The sequence below is a fragment of the Equus quagga genome, unplaced genomic scaffold, assembly GCF_021613505.1.
Source record: "Equus quagga isolate Etosha38 unplaced genomic scaffold, UCLA_HA_Equagga_1.0 153_RagTag, whole genome shotgun sequence".
Classification (NCBI taxonomy): domain Eukaryota; kingdom Metazoa; phylum Chordata; class Mammalia; order Perissodactyla; family Equidae; genus Equus; species Equus quagga.
The window spans coordinates 4,724,440-4,744,190 of record NW_025796915.1 but is presented as its reverse complement, the minus strand read 5'-3'; the positions used below and the strand labels follow the sequence as shown (position 1 = coordinate 4,744,190).

The 19,751-nt window shown below is 36.1% G+C and overlaps 1 protein-coding gene across 6 annotated transcripts in view; it reads right to left on the bottom strand.

The window, feature by feature from the left end:
• LOC124233049 (unconventional myosin-IXa) overlaps positions 1 to 19,751 on the bottom strand; it is a 289,642-nt gene that overhangs the window by 33,719 nt on the left and 236,172 nt on the right. For 5 of the 6 annotated variants that reach the window (XM_046650076.1, XM_046650077.1, XM_046650080.1 and 2 more), the window contains 4 exons: positions 18,313 to 18,424; positions 9,916 to 9,977; positions 1,708 to 1,900; positions 54 to 182 (listed from right to left, as the gene is read on the bottom strand). In XM_046650076.1, coding sequence (XP_046506032.1) covers positions 54 to 182; positions 1,708 to 1,900; positions 9,916 to 9,977; positions 18,313 to 18,424 — 496 coding nt within the window. The remainder of the gene's footprint in view (positions 1 to 53; positions 183 to 1,707; positions 1,901 to 9,915; positions 9,978 to 18,312; positions 18,425 to 19,751) is intronic. The other variant, XR_006886963.1, reaches the window with a different exon arrangement.

The following is a 19,751-nucleotide window of genomic DNA, read 5'->3' as shown; positions in this document are numbered from 1 at the left end:
GGCATTCCTTTCCTAAGTGAGGCCTCCCCTGAAACCAGGAAGCCTGTACTTACCCATAGCTCGAAGAAATTCCTCATAGAGTTCAAAGGTCATGAGTGGATTGGGCAAATCCCGAAGCCATTGTTTGAATACACTTGCAATGACATGTATGTTATAGTCATCTAGGTTTACGCTCTCAGCATCTATTTAGAGACAAGAGTTAGACAACAAGGCCAAAACATGCAAAAAAGATTCAAATAATTCACTTTACAAACTATCATCACCAAAAGAAGCCTACATGTTCTTAAACTAACTTAGATCTTCTACAATCTAATTTCATGCTTGGCAGCAGTTCTTCTAACTGTGGTAAAGGAACTGTTTTTCTTTGTTTTCCAAATCTGTTGTGGACTGACAGATGTGTAAAATAAAAGATCACGTTTTTTCATGTCAATGCACTGTTAAACTGCTATAAATGTTTCTAAATGCTTGCTCTCAATTTCTGTACTTATCTTGTGGATTAGTGTGGGAACCACACTTTGAGTAGCAATGCTTTGGATGGCAAATGGAAAAAAGATCCAGAGAGCATTTTGTAATAGTAAGGCTGATTTTAAGTCATTGTTAGAGATGAAAGGACAGCAATAATTGAGCTTAGGAACTGTAAAGAAAACATATTATTCTGTTTCATTTAAAAACTCCCTAAGGTTATACAGATGAGATGATCGGGAGGACACAGGATGAATGATTTTTCATTTGTGCTGACCTAAGGTACAAGAGACAAGTTGGCAATTTGCCTTTAAATTGGAGTAGACTGAGTCTCTGGTGGGCAGAACCTTCTGCTTGAGTTTTACTAGGCATTTTCTGTTATTATGTCCATACTGATTCTTTTCTCATTAATTTGTTCATTAAAAAAAAACTGCAAAGAAAAAGCATGTGGGTAGGTTCTTAGGAACACAGAGACAAGTTTTGTACCTAAGTGTGATTAAAAAAGACCTATTCTTTCCCAATAGCAGTAAAGAGTAGAAGTTGAGAATGAAACCAAAGTCAAAGTTAAACCCCTGGGTACACTCCAGGACTGAGGCTAGAACTCTACACAAACACATGTTCAACCTACTAATTACCAGTTTAAATAGCTATGTCATCAATGTAGGAAGGCAAGAAGATGTGTTGGAAAGAGCACCACTTGGAGTCATAATAGGCAATAGTTCAGTTTATGGATTCAGAAAATCTAGGGTTAAAGCCCAGCTTGTTCACTTATTGATGGAGAGTCTTTGGGCAAGATCCTCTGTAGGCCTCAGTTTCTTTATCTGTAAACTGGAGTAATACTCTCTAATTCATAGGACTGTTGCGAAGATTAGTATAAAAACATTAGCACAGTGCCGTGCATCATCCTCAACTGCTCGTTATTTAATTTCCCTGAACCTAAATTTTCTCCTCTGTAAATTTCAGATACTGTGATCTTACTGGATTGTTAAAAAGATTAAATGAAATCTGTCTGAAGTACCCAATAAGGCCTTGCACAAATGACACATTCAATAAATGTTTGCTGAATTGACCACATAAAAACAAAGACTCTTTAGAAAGCTACAAAATGATAAACAAGCACCACAGAAACTGATTGCATTCTTCTGGCTGCAAGAAAAGGACCAACATGTGATGAAAACATTAAGAGCATGAAATGACCTATTTAAATAAAAGTACTTGGTTTTGATTTGGAGGGCACTATCTCACCTGTATCTAGACCTTGACGAAGCTCCTTGATTTTATTAGTTGAACCAGACTTTCGGTAAATACCTTCTGTGTACAGTCCATGCATTTCAATGTAGTTTATGAGCTTTTCCACCACTAAAGGAACAGTTCGGTCTTCACTGGTCAAACGAGACAGTTCAACCCCAAACTGTCGAGATGATAGCTCTGGATCATACTAAATGGAAGATAATTTTTTGTTCCAAATACATTCAACCATCTTTAAACACGTTTAACCAATTTTTTAAGAGGAACTACTTTTTATTTCTCTGAGGTTTTATAAACACGGTTATGAGAATTGAGGGGAAAGTGAATTACGGTAAATGCTGAGAGTATAAGTAAGTGAGATGTTAGTTTCAATCCTCTCCCAGTAGGAATCTCCCCCCAAAATTATGGGGTGGAGAATGGAGGCAGTGGCAACAGGCTACTGTTTCCTTTCCTGCTAAACGTCCCTTCATGTAAAGTGGGATTTGGGCAAGAGAGAAGCGGAATAGACTTTGTATCCTAAACATTTACCAGATAGCATTAGAAAAATCTACTAATTTGATATGAATTAGAGATGTCAGTAATTTCTGAAGCATAAGAGTGCTTCGATGTTTATGAAAACTTTAGAGAAGTTTAACTGAACACTGATGTCATAGCTAAAGGCAGAGACACACAGACTGGCCCATGATGAGTGTTTTAGATCTTTTTTATTTACTTCAATAGTGTACCTAATATCATACCTTACTAACTATAGTGTGTGTGACTGCAAAAGAACAGCTTATCCTTAAGATTATTTGAAATAATTCACAGAAAAGAAAAATGCCAGGTATTACTTGAGACTAAAACCTTTTTTGTAAATCTTTTTTGTCCTTTCCTTCTCTTGCACTATTCTCCCTCTCTAACCCATCACTGTACACCCTACTCTCTCCTTCAACCTGGATCCAATCAGTACCAAGTTCTTTCACTGAATCAGTACACTGTTTTTTCTTTTCTGTTCTCAGTGCCATCACCCTAGTTCAAACTTATGTCACTGACCACTTGGACTACTCCAGCAGCTTCTTGATGAATTTCCCCACATCCATTTTCTCCCTTTTTAATATATTATATAGTATATATAATCTACTTTATTATCCTCAAAAACCTTCAGTGGCTAATTAGCATATACCAAAATAAGGTACAAACATTCCTGAGTCTAATATTGAAGATATTACTTTAATTGATCCTAATTTCTCTTTCCAGTCTAACAATACATTTGTCATTTACGTGCTAGGTAACAGGGAAACAAAATCAAATCAGAGATAGTCCTTATCCTAAGAGTAATAGTAGTAGTATTAGTGTGTAGACTAGTAGTATTAGTCTAGTAGTATTAGTAGACTAATACTAGTCTACTAGTATTAGTAGTGTAGAGTGTGTAGTGTGTAGAGATGGGTAAAGATTTATTAGATATTATAGATTGGGCTGGGTAACAACCAATGACCTTGAGAAGACTTGATGCTTAACCTAACTGCTGAAAAGCAAATAATACATAAGTAAAGAAGGCAAGAAAAGAACCTTTTAGGCACAGAAAACACACAACTACAAAGTTGGGCAAAATACACTAAAAGTAATCTGATATGGCTGAACTAAAATGAGGAAAAGGTAGACAGAGAGATTATAAAGGGCTTTGAGTACTAAGTTACAGAATTTGCGTCGTGTCCTGACAGATAAGGGAAGCAACCAGAGAATTTTAAGTAGAAGCAGACCTACGTTTTATATTATGTGTCATTCATCTACATATACTCTGAATTCCAGCACTTAATTCTCAAGAGAATTAACTGCATGTCTACTCTGAAGCATGTTAAGTTATCTTAAATTATTATAAAGCAACATCTCTGAAAAGTATTTCTAGGTCTGAATTGGAAGGACAATTAATCTTGAAAAATTTAGAGAATGCAAGTTAAAATTTTGCATCATCACTATATGAATTAGGCTATTTAGGTTACTTCATATTTACAACTAGGTTATAGCTATGTTACTTTATATTTATATTTGCAACAGGAGTATTACCTTTCTATCTGAGAGGCTTATTGTAAAGATTAACAGATGAACATACATAGCATAGTATCTGGTATATGGCAAATGTTCAATAAATTGTTAAAGAAACAGAATAATGTTTGCTGAAATGATTAAAACAAAAATAAACTTTAGCCAAACTTCTTGCTATTACTGTGACATACAGATGCACACATATAATCTGTTTATTTAAATGTTATGGCTATCCCTATGGCATTAGAAATGTTAATAGTTAAGATCTGTGAAAGCAAAAAAATACTTGAGAGTATTAAACAAAAATTTTAAAATAGTCTGATTTGAAACCAACTAATCTAAAGCACACTTGCTAAAAAAGTCTATTTCTTGAAATTAAGGAAAAAATTAATTTTACTATTTTCAACTGAAAAAAATTTAACTCGAGTTTTCCTTGTAAAAAAATGTTTTTATAGTTATTTTTCCTCCAAATTAACTTCCTTGTATACTTTAAATAAAATTTTATTGAAGTATAACATGCATACAGAAAAGTGCACAAATCGTACGTTTAAGCCTGACAGACTTTGACAAAGTAAATGCACACTTGTTACCAGGACCCAAATCAAGAAATAGAATATAACCAGTAGTATAAAATTCTCCTCAAAGCCCTCCCAGCCACTATGTGTTTCAACCTTCACAACCAACCAGTACTTCTATCACTATAAATTATCTTTACTTGCTAGCTATCACCATAAATTAGTTTTAGTTGCTTTTGAAAATTATATTAGTAATATCATATAACATGTATACCATAAGTTAGTTTCATCTATTTTTGAACTTTATTTAAATGGAATAATACAGAATGCCCTCTTTTGCTTATGACTTCTTTCATTCAACATTATATTTGTGAGTACCAATAGTTTAATCTCATTATTATATAGTATTCCATTATACAAATAAACCAAAATTTATTTATTCATCCTACCGCTGATGAACATTTAGGTTTCTTCGAGCTGGGGGATATTTCAAATAGTGCTGATATCAATGTTCTTTATTCGTCTCTTGGCACAAATATCTATGCAGATCTATTGGGTATATAACTTGGAGTGGTACTGCTGAGTCATGAGAAATGCTTATGTTCAGGTTGGATAAATACTGACAAATAATGTCAAGAGTAGTTTGTGAAGTGCTTGCTTAAGTCATGTGCTCATTTTTGTATAGAGCTGACCATCTTTCTTACTAATTTGTAGATGCTTTTGATATACTGCAGATCCAAGATGGACAGATGAATTGCAAATATATCTTCTTCCACTCTGTGGTCGATTATTTTTTGTTTGTTTACTTGTTTGAATAATGCATGGGTTTTGAATTTTATCTAATACTTTTCCTGATTTATTGAAATTACATTTTTTTCTTTATTTGTTCAACGTGGTGAATTATATCGACTGATTCTTTTGAATGATAAACCAACTTTGCATTCATGGAATAAAAAACAACTTTACCATAAGGTATTTTTTTCACATTTTTTTATCATTAGCACAAATTTAATATATTAATATTTTAAGATTTTTACATCAATGCTTATGATATAGACTGACCTGCAATTTTCCTTTACTGTAATATCTTTTTTTTTTTAAGATTGGCACCTGAGCTAACATCTGTTGCTAATCTTCTTTTCTTTTTTTTTTTTCCTTCTTCTCCCCAAAGCCCCCCAGTACATAGTGGTATATTCTACTTGTATGTCCTTCTGGTTGTGCTATGTGGGATGCCGCCTCAGCATGGTTTGACGAGTGGTGCCATGTCCATGCCCAGGATCCAAACCGGCAAAACCCTGAACCGCCAAAGCGGAGCATTCCGTGAACTTAACCACTTGGCCAGAGGGCTGGCCCCTGTACTATCTTTTTCATGCTTGACTTCAAGTTTTCACTATCTTCATAAGCCAATTTGGGGAAAAAAGTTATGAAGCATTCACTCTTTTACCATTTTCTGGCAGAGTTTGTAAAAGACTGGTGTTGTTTCTTCCTTAAATACTGGGAAGTATTCAGTGGAAAAACCATCTGGGCCTGGAGATTTCTTTGTGGAAAGATTTTCAATTACAGATTCTATTTTAACAGATATGACTCTTCAGATTTTCTATTTTTTCTTGACTTATGTTAGCTAAGTTACGTTTTTGTGTGAATTTGCCCTATATCTAAATTGTCAAGTTTATTAGTACCCATGTATCTGTAATAGCCTCTTATTTTGCTTTTAATATATGCAACATCTGCAATGACATGTGCATTTTTGTTCCTCAGAATGACAATTTCTGTTTTTTAAAAATTCTTTTTATTGATCATTCTTCCCAAGAGTTTATCCATTGTTTTAATCTTCTCAAAGAGCTAAAGTTTGGCTTTGTAGATTTTTATCTCTTGTACAAATGCTTTTGATTTCATTTATTTCTCTTTATTATCTTCCTGCTACTGTCTTGGGTTTAATTTGCCAGGGTTATTTTTCTCCTATCCTCTCTAATGTATACATTTAAAGCTATAAATATTCCTCTAATTACTCACACTTTTGCTATGTCATACTTTCATTTAGTTCAAAATATTTTTCAATTTTTATTCTAATTTACAAGTATAGTGCTTAACTTCCAAACAACTGAGGACTATCTAGTTATCTTTATGTTGATTTATAGTTTAATTCCATTCTGGTCAAAGAATATAATCTCAATATTTTCAATCCTTTAAAATTTATTGGGACTTGTTTTAGGGTCCAACATACAATCAATTTTGTCAAATGTTCTATGGGCACTTGAAATGACTCTGTATTCAGGCAGTTGTACAATGCAGGGTTCAATACATATCAACTAGGCCAAGTTTTTTAATCTTGATTTTCATACCAATTGTATCCTTAACTGAATTTCTGTCTGCCACGTACTGAAGTTATAATACTAGACTCTTCTAAAGTTAGAATTTCTCTATCTTCCTGAGGGGTTCACCATTTTATCATTATGAAACACCGTTATCTAAAGTACTGTTTTTTGTCCTAAAGTACACTTGAATATTAGTACAGCTACACCACCTTTCTATTGGTTGGTTCTTGCATGCTATATCTATCTACTCTTTCACTTTCAACCTTCCTGTATCTTTATATTTAATTATGTCTCCTGTAAACAGCATATCATTGAGATTTTTCAGTTGGTTTTAACATATTAATTGGAAGTAACATTTAATGTAATTACCAATATATTTGGACTTATACTCACCAATCTGCTAATTATTTTCTTGGTCTAACCTAATTTATGTTTCTGTTTCTCTCATTTCTTGTCTTTTTTTAGATTAATCAAGTATTTTTTGTTTTTCCATTTTTCCATCTTTATTTGCCTTTAAGCCATATATTCATTTGCTGTTCTTTTAGTGGTTACTTTAAAGACTACAACAAATATCCATAACACATTTAAGTCTAATATATTTTTAGCACTTTAACCACTTCCCAGATAACCCAGAGACCTTATAATAGTTTAACTCCATTTACCCAACCACCTTTTGTGTTGCTGTTCTCATGCATTTTAATTCTCCATATATTTTAAGCCCCACAAGACCTTATTATTGTGTTTTTAGTCACTATTCATTTATATTTACACATTATTTACTCTTTCTGTTGTTCTTCATTCTTTCCTACACGTCTGTTTCTATCTAAGATCATTTTCCTTCTTCCTGGAGAACCTCCTTTAGTGTTTCGTTTAATGTAGGTCTACTGGTGATAAATTCTGAGTTCTTCTTTGTCTGGAAACATTTTCACATCATTTTCACTTTTGAAGGCTATTGTCACTGGGTACAGAATTCTAGGTTAGCTTTATTTTCTTATAACACTTAAAATATGCCAAGCCACTGTATTTTGGCTTCTATCATTCCTGTTAAGAAGTCAGTTGTCAGTCTTTTCACTGATTCTTTAGTAGTGTTTATTTTTTTCCCTCTGACTGCTTTGAAGAAATTTTTTCTTTCATTTGGAGCACTGTGCTTCTGATGGTTTTCTCTGTATTTATCTCACTTTAAGTTAAAAGTAGTTAATGAACCTGTGACTTGATGTGTTAGCCATTATCTCTTAAAACGCTGCTTCTTCCTTGTTCTCTCTTATTTCTTCCTGGATTCCCCTTTCACATGTTTAAGAACCTTTCATCCTTCCCATATGTCTCTCATGTTAATTTACGTATTTCTCCTTTCTTTTTGCTCTCCATGCTTGGGTATTTCTACTGACCTATCTTTCAATTCACCAATCTTCTCTTCTCCTGTGGCCAATATGCTGTTAAATCATTCTTCTGAGTTTATAATGTCAGTGTACTTTTTATTTTCAGAATTTCCATTTGACTACTTTTTTTTAATGTATATTTCAGTTTTCTGATAGAAAAGAAATTTTCTATCTTTTAATCTATCGTTTGAATACATGAATTAAAAAATTTTTTAAATACATATCTGATTAATTCAGTAACTGGGTCATCTATGAGTCTGTTGATATTCTCTATTTGTCTCTTTTCTTAGTCTCATTTGCTTCTCTTTTTTTTTTGGTGAGGAAGATTGTGCCTGAGGTAACATCTGTGCCAATCTTCCTCTATTTTTTGTATGTGGGACAGCGGCATGGCATGGCCTGATGAATGGTGTGTAGGTCCAAGCCTGGGACCCGAACCTACAAACCTGGGCTGCTGAAGCACAGCGTCTGAACTTAACCACTACACCACGAGGCCAGCCCCCTTACTCTCATTTCTTAATGTCTGATATTGTATTCAAGCAAACTGTTAAGGCTCTGGATGATATTCTCTCTCTTTAAAGAGAGTTGAACCTATTCTCTCTGGTGGGTAGTTATAATAAGAAACAGATCATCTTAATCTAATCAAGAATGGCCTCAAAGCTAGTTTGCAGTTTTTATAAAGCTCAGTCTATCAAAGGTTCACCCCCTAGAGTACAGCTCTTCAGAGGTCTCAATGAAAGTCTATGGTACTGACCAGGGTCTCTCTTCAAAGGTGGATCATACAATTCCAATTTTTCTCTCCGTAGCACTGTGACACTGCAGAAATCTGCTTTTCTGTGTAGATTCTTAGCCTTTTACCCCAGGCAGCTTAAGAATTCAGAAAATGCCTTGAGAAGAAAACCTCTGAGTTTCAGGCTTACTTCTCTATATCTCTGGATAATGGTCCCTAAAGTCCCGGCAATCCCAAACTCCAACTTTTGTCTCTATAGCCCTATGAGATTCCTAAAAGCTGTGCTGACTCCTCTGACTCTCAAATGTGGCCCTGTGCCCAGATTCTTGGTTTCCTGTCCTACAATAAAAATTAACAAATTCCAAGTACAAGAAAAACATCTCACAGATACAGATTTACCACTCTGCAATTCTCTTCTCTCTAGGATCTAGACCTTTAAAGTCCAATTTGCCTGGGCAGCTCTTCGATGCTTGGCAACAGACTTTCTTCAGTTGTTCTCAACATGAGTATTAGTCTTTCATAAGCTACTCCATCTTAACTAGAAGCACATGTCCCACCTTCACTGTACTTTAAGCCCTGAATCAAATTTCTCCTTGTTTCCTGCCATAATTTGTCAACGAATTAGGAATAGATGCAAATTCTATATGTGGGCTATAAACAACACATACACACATTTATATTACAGTTCAGAATTGTATAGTACTGTTATAATTGTCGGTATGTGATTAATAAGTAAGAAAATGTGATTACACATCAAGAAAAGCCTGAAATGTTTCAAAAATGCTTGCTTCCTTGAAGCATAAAGTACCATAGTACATTGTTCATTATCTTTTAGATCTCTGTGTATCCAAGTATAAATATGTAAAAACATCAACTATGCTGAGGAATTTTGCTGTTCATGTTAAAATCTTTAACTATCACTTTCAAGACAATTCCGAGGAAAACTTATGAGTGTTTAATAAAGTGGGAAACCCTTAAAAGTAGTGTTTTAGTAAACTGTTGGTTGTGAAATCAGTTTAGTAGCTTCCATGTGATATAGTTCCAGGAAAATTATTTCAGATATATATACACATCTCACTATATGTGTATGCTAGATCATGACATAAAATGTATTTCTTACTGTGATTTGTGGTCAAAAAGTTTGAAAACCACTGCTCTATGAAATCATTAAAGAGGCCTTGATTTCTTTCAATGAGGCACAAAATACCAACAGATCTGTTATTTATTACTCATAGGTGATAATATCCTACCTTTTTAGAGCACTTGGCTGTGGTTTTCAGACAGCACTTCTTATGGCAAGCATACTTGCATACTGAAAAACAGGTTAAGAATGCAGCATTTTTAGAAGTCTGTAAATTCATGACAAGAACTTAACAATTTTACAACTTTATTCTGGACAAATTTTTTCTTTAAGTCCAAGACCGCTATAACATCACACATATGTTTGTAGGGTATTATAATGAAAATGGATTTTAAGCCATTGTATTTGGAAAAATGAAGCTAAAAACATGCTTAAAATTTCTAACTACTGTCTATGAAAAAGGTTTTTATTCTTTCAAACAGAATATTTATATAACTTTGTGGTTTGATTCACAATATAGCACTCATGTTCCCCTTACATATCTGATCCATAATCTTCTAAAATGTCAGAAATATCTATTAAGAATCATTCCAATGGGTTAGGAAGGCATTACTGCCAAAGACTTCTACTGAAATAAAAAAAAACTTTAGTACATTAAAAGCTAAGAAAGGGAGTGATGTCAGTGTCGTGGTGCAGTGAACTTGCCTGGGACTCTCTCCGCTCCAACATACAATACAAAGGAGCAAGCATATTCCAACAGAAAAGACCCTAACAGCACAAAAATTCTCAGAGAGTCAGAGAAGCCACACGACGGAGGGTGGAGAAGCTGGAGATACCCTCGGAGGAGCTGGAACGGGATAAGAGAGAGCTTTGCTCCCTCCTCTAAAGACTGTCGTTGCTGCCGCGGGACGCTCCAAGAGGGAAGGAGTGGGGCAGGGGTTGCACGTCCGCAGGATCACCCAGGAATCCCTAGGGCCCCTGCAGCCTAGAGGGAAGTGCTCTAATGGGGCGAAAGCTTGTGCGTGGGATGACCTCATCAAGCCAAGACCCCAGGATGGACAAGATGGCGAGACCTGATCAGGAAGTCTGGACTGCATGCAAGAGAAAGTGCCCCTCCCCCAACCTGCACTGCGACATCTCGGCTGAGGGCAGAGGGCTCAGAATACGTGGCACTTGACACCCATCCACTGGGGATAGGCTGTAACTGGAACCGAATAATATCAGAATGGGAAAGACCCATCCTTCCAACATCAGGCACTTCATCAAATCTCCAGACCAGAGAGAAAACAACGAGCACCCAGAACTCAGTCCCGAGGACACAGAAATAAGTAAACTAAATGACAATGAATTCAAAACAGGTATCAAAAAACTCAATGAGGTAAAAGAGAATATATAGAAACAATTCAATGAGTTCAGGAGCTACTTCACAAAACAGATTGAAACTATGAAGAAGAATCAATCAGAATATTAAAGATCAAAGACACAATGGAAGAGATAAAACAAAATACGGATTCCCTGAATGCTCGTGTGGACACCATAGAGGAGCAAATCAGCATAATCAAAGATAGACATGTTGAAATGCTCCAGACAGAGGAGACAGAACTATGACTAAAAATAAATGAAGAAAGTCTGTGAGAAATATCCGTCTCAATGAGGAAACGCAACATAAGAATTATAGGTATTACAGAAATTGAAGAGAAGGAGAATGGAACAGAAAGCATGTTCAAAGCAATAATAGCAGAGAACTTCCCAAATCTAGGGAAAGAGCGGGAAATGTGTGTGGAGGAAGCTTCCAGATCTCCTAGATTTGTCAATGTAAAAAGACGTACTGCAAGGCACATAGTAACAAAACTGGCAAAAAAGACTGACAAAGAAAGAAGACTCAGGGCAGCAAGGCAGGAGAAAATAACCTACAAAGGCACCCCTTTCAGGCTTTCGGCAGATTTCTCTGCAGAAACCTTACAAGCTAGGAGAGAATGGAATGACATATTCAAAACTTTAAAAGATAAAAATCTTCAGCCAAGAATACTCTATTCAGCAAAAATATCCTTCAGATATGAGGGAGAAATTAAATCTTTCCCAGACAAACAAAAGCTAAAGGACTTCGTAGCCACAAGACACCCTCCCCCCTGCCCAAGAAAGCCTCAAGAAGGCCCTCAAACCTGAAAAAAGAACAAAAGGGAGAAAGGGGTCACAAAACACAAAGTAAGGAGACAAATAGATAGTAGAATCAGAATAGGATAGCAAATATTCAACTACAGCATTAGGCCAAAGGGTAGGAGAACACCAAGGACAAAGACAATCTTGCCACTTTAACCACAAACTCACAACACAACTTGGAATCAGATATGAGAACACTGACTGGAGGAGAGAATGAGAGGGACTGGAATCAGTCTAGACCAGGGGAATAAGAGGCCCTCAGAGAATGGACTATGTTATATACAAGATTCTGAATACAAACTTCAGGGTAGCCACTAAACTAAAAGGCAGAACAGAGACACAAAAAGTAAATAAGGAAAAAACAAAGAGACACATCATAAAAAACTGCATAATTCAATGGGTAGACCAAAACACACAGGACAAGAAACAAAGGAAATGCAGGAAAACTGGAAAATGAGTGATATAATGACAGCATTAAGCCCTCATACATCAATAATCACCCTCAATGTAAATGGATCGAACTCTCCAACAAAAAACACAGAGTGGCAAGATGGATTAAAGAACAAGATCCAACAATTTGTTGCCTCCAGGAAACATACCTCAGCTCCAATGACAAACATAGGCTCAGAGTGAAGGGGTGGAAGACAATCCTCCAAGCTAACGGCAAACAAAAGAAAGCAGGTGTTGCAATACTTATGTCAGACAAAGTAGACTTCAAGATAAGGCAGGTAAAGAGAGACAAAGAGGGGCAGAATATAATGATCAAAGGGACATTTCATCAAGAAGAAATAATGCTTATAAATATCTATGCACCCAACACAGGAGCACCAAAGTACATGAAGCAACTATTAACAAACCTAAAATAAGATATTAAAAATAACACAATAATAGTAGGGGATCTCAACACCCCACTCACATCATTGGACAGATCATCCAGACAGAAAATCAACAAGGAAACAGTGAAATTAAATGAAAAGCTAACCCAGTTGGACTTAATAGACATATACAGAACACTCCATCCAAAAACAGCAGAATACACATTCTTCTCAAGTGCGCACGGAACATTCTCAAAGAGAGACCATATGTTGGGAAACAAGGAAAGCCTCTATAAATTTAAAAAACTGAAATAATAACAAGCATCTTCTCCGCTTATAATGCTATAAAGCTAGAAATCAATTACAAGAACAAAGCTGAGGGGCCGACCCGGTGGCGCAGTGGTTAAGTGTGCACATTCCACTTTGGCGGCCCGGGGTTCGCTGGTTCGGATCCCAGGTGTGGACATGGCACCCTCAGCAAGCCATGCTGTGGTAGGTTTCCCACATACAAAGTAGAGGAAGATGGGCACAGATGTTAGCTCAGGGCCAGTCTTCCTCAGCAAAAAAGACCAGGATTGGCAGCAGATGTTAGCTCAGGGCTAATCTTCCTCAAAAAAAGAGAAAAGAAAAATGCTGATGAAGGGACAAAGATGTGGAGACTAAACAATATGCTATTGAACAAGCAATGGATCATTGAAGGAATTAAAGGAGAAATCAAAAACTATGTGGAAACAAATGAAAATGATAACATGGCATACCACCTCATATGGGATGCAGCAAAAGCTGTATTAAGAGGGAAAGTCATTGCAACACACGCTCACCTTAACAAACAAGAAAAATCCCAAATAAGCAACCTCAAACTACACCTAACTGATTTAGAAAAAGAAGAACAAACAAAGCCCAAAGTCAGCAGAAGGAGAGAAATAATAAAAATCAGAGCAGAAGTAAATGCTATTGAAACAAAAAAGGCAGTAGAAAGGATCAATGAAACAAAGAGCTGGTACTTTGAGAAGATAAGTGAAATTGAAAAATCCATAGCCAGACTTACAAAGAAAAAAGAGAGAAAGCTCACATAAACAAAATCAGAAATGAAAGAGGAGAAATAACAACAGACTCCATAGAAATACAACAAGTTATAAGAGAATACTACAAAAAACTATACGCCGACAAAATGGATAACCTAGAGGAAATGGATACATTCTTAGACTCTTACATCCTCCCAAAGCTGAGTCAAGAAGACACAGACAATCCGAATAGACCAATCACAAGCAAAGAGATCGAAACAGCAATCAAAGGCATCCCAGAGAATAAAACCCCAGGATCAGATGGCTTTCCTGGGGAATTCTACCAAACTTTCAGAGAGGATTTAATTTCTATCCCTCTCAAGCTACCCCAAAAAGTTAGGGAAGATGGGAACACTTCCTAACACATTCTACGAGGCCAACACCACTCTGATCCCAAAGCCCGACAAGGACAGCACAGAAAAGGAGAACTACAGGCCAGTATCGCTGATGGACACAGATGCAAAATTTTGGCAACCAGAATTCATCAATACATCAAAAGGATCATACATCACGATCAAGTGGGATTCATACCAGGGACACAGGGATGGTTCAACATCCGCAAATCAATCAACATGATACACCACATCAACAAACTGAGGAATAAAAACCACATGATCATCTCAATAGATGCAGAGATAGCATTTGACAAGATCCAACAGCCATTTAAGATAAAAATTATTAACAAAATGGGGATAGAAGGAAATTACCTCAACATAATAAAGGCCACATACGACAAACCCACAGCCAACATCAACGGGCAAACACTGAGTGCCATCCCCCTGAGAACAGGAATGAGACAAGGATGCGCACTATCACCACTCTCATTCAACATAGTACTGAAGGTTTTGGCCAGAGCAATTAGGCAAGAGAAAGGAATAAAAGGAATCCAAATAGGGAGTGAAGAAGTGAAACTTTTGTTGTTTGGTGACGACATGATCTTATACATAGAAAACCCCAAAAAATCCATTGGAAAACTAATAGAAATAATTAACAGCTACAGTAAAGTTGCAGGGTACAGAGTCAACTTAGAAAAATCACTTGCTTTTCTATACTCCAATAACGAACGTGCAGAAAGAGAACTCAAGAATATAATTCCATGTGCAATCGCAACTAAAAGAATAAAGTACCTAGGAATAAATTTAACCAAGGAGGTGAAGGACTTACACAATGAAAACTATAAGACATTACTGAGAGAAATTGATAAGGACTTAAAGACATGTAAAGAGCTTCCTGGGGCTGGCCCAGTGGCACAGTGGTTAAGTGCACACATTCTGCTTCAGTGGCCTGGGGTTCACCGGTTTGTATCCCAGGTGCGGACACGGCACCACTTGGCAAGCCATGCTGTGGCAGGCATCCCACATACAAAATAGAGGAAGATGGGCATGGATGTTAGCTCAGGGCCAGTCTTCCTCAGCAAAAAGACAAGGATTGGCAGATGTTAGCTCAGGGCTAGTCTTCCTCAAAAAAAAAAAAAAAAAAAAAAGAGACTCCTTGCACATGGATTGGAAGAATAAACATAGTTAAAATGTCCATACTATCCAGAGCAATCTACAGATTCAATGCAATCTCTATCAGAATCCCAAAGACATTCTTCACGGAAATAGAGCCAAGAATACTAAAATTCATATGGAGCCATCAAAGACCCCAAATTGCTAAGGCAATCCTGAGAAAAAAGAACAAAGCTGGAGGTATCACAATCCCTGACTTCAAAATGTTCTACAAAGCCATAGTGACCAAAACATCATGATACTGGTACAAAAACAGGCACACAGATCAATGGAACAGAACTGAAAGCCCAGAAATAAAACCACATATCCTTGACTGCCCATCCTTGACAAAGGTGCCAAGAACATACTCTCTTCAATAAATGGTGTTGGGAAAATTGGACAGCCACATGCAAAAGAATGAAGGTAGACCACTATCTCACGCCATACACAAAAATAAACTCAAAATAGATCAGACTTGAAGATACGTCCTGAAACCATAAAACTCCTGGAAGATAACATTGGTAGTATACTCTTTGACATCGAACTTAAAAGAATCTTTTCAAATACCATGTCCTCTCAGTCAAGGGAAACGAAAGAAAAAAATAAACAAGTGGGAATTCATCAGACTGAAGAGCTTCTGCAACATGAAACAAACTAGGATGAAAACAAAGAGACAACCCACCAACTGGGAGAAAATATTTGCAAATCACATAGCTGACAAGGGGCTAATCTCCACAATATATAAGGAACTCACACAGCTGAACAATAAGAAAGCAAACAACCCGATCAAAAAGTGGGCAGAGGAGATGAACAGACATTTTTCCAAAGAAGATATACAAATGGCCAATAAACACATGAAAAGATATTCAACATCACTAATCATCAGGGAAACGCAAATCAAAACTACACTAAGATAACACCTTCCACCTGTTAAAATGGCTATAATCACTAAGATTAAAAATAACAAATGTTGGAGTGGGTGTGGAGAGGAGAGAACCCTCACACATTGCTGGTGGGAATGCAAACTGGTGCAACCACTATGGAAAACAGTATGAAGATTCCTCAAAAAACTAATAATAGAACCACCATACGACCCAGCTATCCCACTATTGGGTATCTATGCAAACAATCTGAAATCAACAATCCAAAGTAACATATGCACCCCTGTGTTCACTGAAGCACTATTCACAACAGCCAAGACAGGGAAGCAACCCAAGTGCCTATCGACTGATGATTGGATAAAGAAGATGTGGTATATATATACAATGGAATACTACTCAGAAAAAAAGACAAATTCATCCCATTTGCAATAACATGGAAGGAGCTAGAGGGAATTATGCTATGCAAAATAAGCAAGAGTGAGAAAGACAAACACCATATGATTTCACTCACATGTAGCATATAAACAAGTACTGGGAGAAAGAAAACAGTTCAGTGGTTAACAGGGGAAAGGGAGTCGGGGGAGGCTAAGGGGGTGTAGGGGAGCACTCATGTGGTGACAGTCAAGAAATAATGTACAACTGAAATCTCACACTGATGTAAACTATTATGAACTCAAAAAAAAAAAGCTAAGAAAGGTCTTATTTATTATCTTAGAAGGTCCAGAATACAGCTCTGAGGAACCAGAACATTAAGAATATCAGTTGTGATTGGGAAGATGAGATAAAGAAAAGGTTCAGAGCAGAAATAATTTCTTCGAGCAGGAGCTAACAAGGTAGCTAGCCAGGTAGGTGGGAAGAGGCACACTGAGAGGAGGATACTGAGAACACACTTGGCCTATGTCATCTTGCTACACCATCTCTGGCTCTTGTATATTAACACCTGAACATCCTTCTTGAGTCTCTAGAGTATAAACTGTGGGGTTTTCAAGCCAAGATCAAAGAGGGGAGGCCAAATCATTGTACTGCTATAATCACAAAGAAATTTATTTACTTTGTTAAGAAACCAAACCAAGCCCACCCAAGTTATAAAAAAGCAGATTCTTCACATTTTCAGTTTCAAACCAGAGAAAATTACACCAAATCTACAGGAATCAGACTAGCATTAAACAGTCAAGTACATGGCAAACTACTTCCTATTTCATTCTCACTATAATTTTTTAGACTTCTAGTAATAAAAAAAAAATGAAAACCATCGTTGAACCACTGAACAAGTGAACATATCCAGCAATGATAGTGATTTCACTATGGCGAACATGACTTTCATTCTTCTTGTCATACCGGACCCAGTCCTTCCTAGTATTTTATTCATTCAGTTCTGGCCCACTAGTAAACAAAGCCTCACAGAATTACTGAAAGGAACAGACTAGATACATGGAATGACATGAGTGGAAGCTAAAGGTTTTCTGTAAGCCAGAATCCAGTTGACCTACAAAAAATCTCTACTCACATTCTGGGATTTATATATTATGATGAAAGGATTACAGCAGAAAAAAGTACCTTTTTGGTTACAATTTAAGAGTTCATTCATTAATTCATCCATCCAGCTATAGGTCCATCTACCCAACAAATATTTATTAAAACTTAAAATGTGCCAGAACTGTTCCAGGCACTGGTGATACAAAAGAGACAGGTAAGTTTCCTGACCCTATAGAGCCATACATTCTAGTGGGACAGACTGACTAACAAGAAAACAAATGAATACTTAATATATTTTGGGGTAGTGATAAGTGCTATAAGGGCCATTAAACCTGAGTAAGGGGACAGAGAATGGGGGACAAGGTGCCATTTTAGATAGGAGAGTAAGGAAAGAGCACTCTAAGAGGTAACATTTGAGTGGAGACACAAATTAACTGAAATTGTAAGTCATACTAACATCTGGGAGAACAGCATTCCAGATAGAGTGAGATGCAAGTACAGTGATCAGAGAACACCAAAATATATGGTTTGGTTACAGAGAGCAGGTGAGAGTATAGTGAGAGATGTGGTTAAAGAATTAGAGTGTGAATTACACCTTTATGTTAAAGAATGTATAAGAAAACTCAGGGAAATAGAAATGTCAAGTGGTTAAAAACAATTCCTCAAAGATGTCTCATACTTACATTTGCAAACAGAGGCTCGGTCCATTATCCATATCAAAGAAGAACAGTACTCACAGTATGTAGGGATGCTATATTGGGTGGCCTTAAAGATGTGACCATTGTGCTCTTCCACCTGAATGAAAAAATACAGCTATTTATGTTAAAGCCAACACAGTAATGCTGCTCTAACGTGATCAGCCAATAGGAAATCCTTCAATCCCTTATTAAGTCTTCACTGGATACTTATTCTAGGAGGAGAATGATAATCTTCTAAGAAATAAAAGTAAAATATATGCTCTCTGCTTTCAAAAAGCTAACAATCTAGTAGAAAGAGAAGACCAACTTATATGAAAATCAGAAAGCAATGGTACAAATATAAAAGAGCTGTCTCATATGACTCTGAATCGGCATGTTAAATTAAAAGCAGCAGTTCTCAAATTTTTATTTTTAACCTCAAGAACCTTTTACACTTTTGAAAATTATTGATGAACTTAAAGAACTTCTGTTCATGAGTTATACCTATCGATTTTTACTGTATTAGAAATTAAAACTGAAAAAAGTTTTAAGTATTTATCCAATTCACTTAAAATTAACCTTAAATGTATTACATGTTAACATAATATTTTTATGAAAAACTATATCTTTAAAATAAAAAAAGTAGTGACAAGAGGGGTATTGTTTTACATTTTTGTAAATCTCTTTGATGTCTGGCTTAATAAAAGACACCTGGATTCTCATACCCACTTCTGCATTCAATCTGTTGGCAGTACACAGTTTAGTTTGAAACTGATGAAGAAAATCCAATTTCATAGAGATACGAAATTGGAAAATGAAAGAATAATTTCACTGTCTTTTCAGATAATGATACTATATTAAAACTCTACCAATGGTAACTTAAAGGTTAATTGAAATCTAAAACCACACCAACGAACTCTTCATGCTCTGTGACATTAATCCATTGTTCTAGGCTTTATTAAAATTTACAACTTTTACTTCAAAGTACCACTAAAAAAATAAAAACTAAGCCACAGACTTGAAGAAAATATTTGCAAATCATGTATCTCATAAAGGACTTCAATCTAGAATATATGAATAACTGTTACAACTCATTAACAGGAAGATGTCAGTTTAAATATAGGCAAAATATTGAATAGACAGTTCAACAAAGAAGTACAAGTGGCCAACAGGCACATGAAAAGAAGCTCAAAATCATTAGTCATCAGGGAAACACAAATTGAAACCATGATGAGATAATCACTCCATACTCACTAGAATGGCTATAATTAAAAAGAAAATAACAACTGTTGGTGAGGATGTGGAGGGACTGGGATTCTTAGATACTGCAGGTGGGATTGTAAAATGGCATAGTCACTTGGAAAACTGTTTGGCAGTTTCTGAAATGTTAAAGATAGAGTTACCATATGACCCAGAAATTCCACTCTTAGGTTTATTCCCTAGAA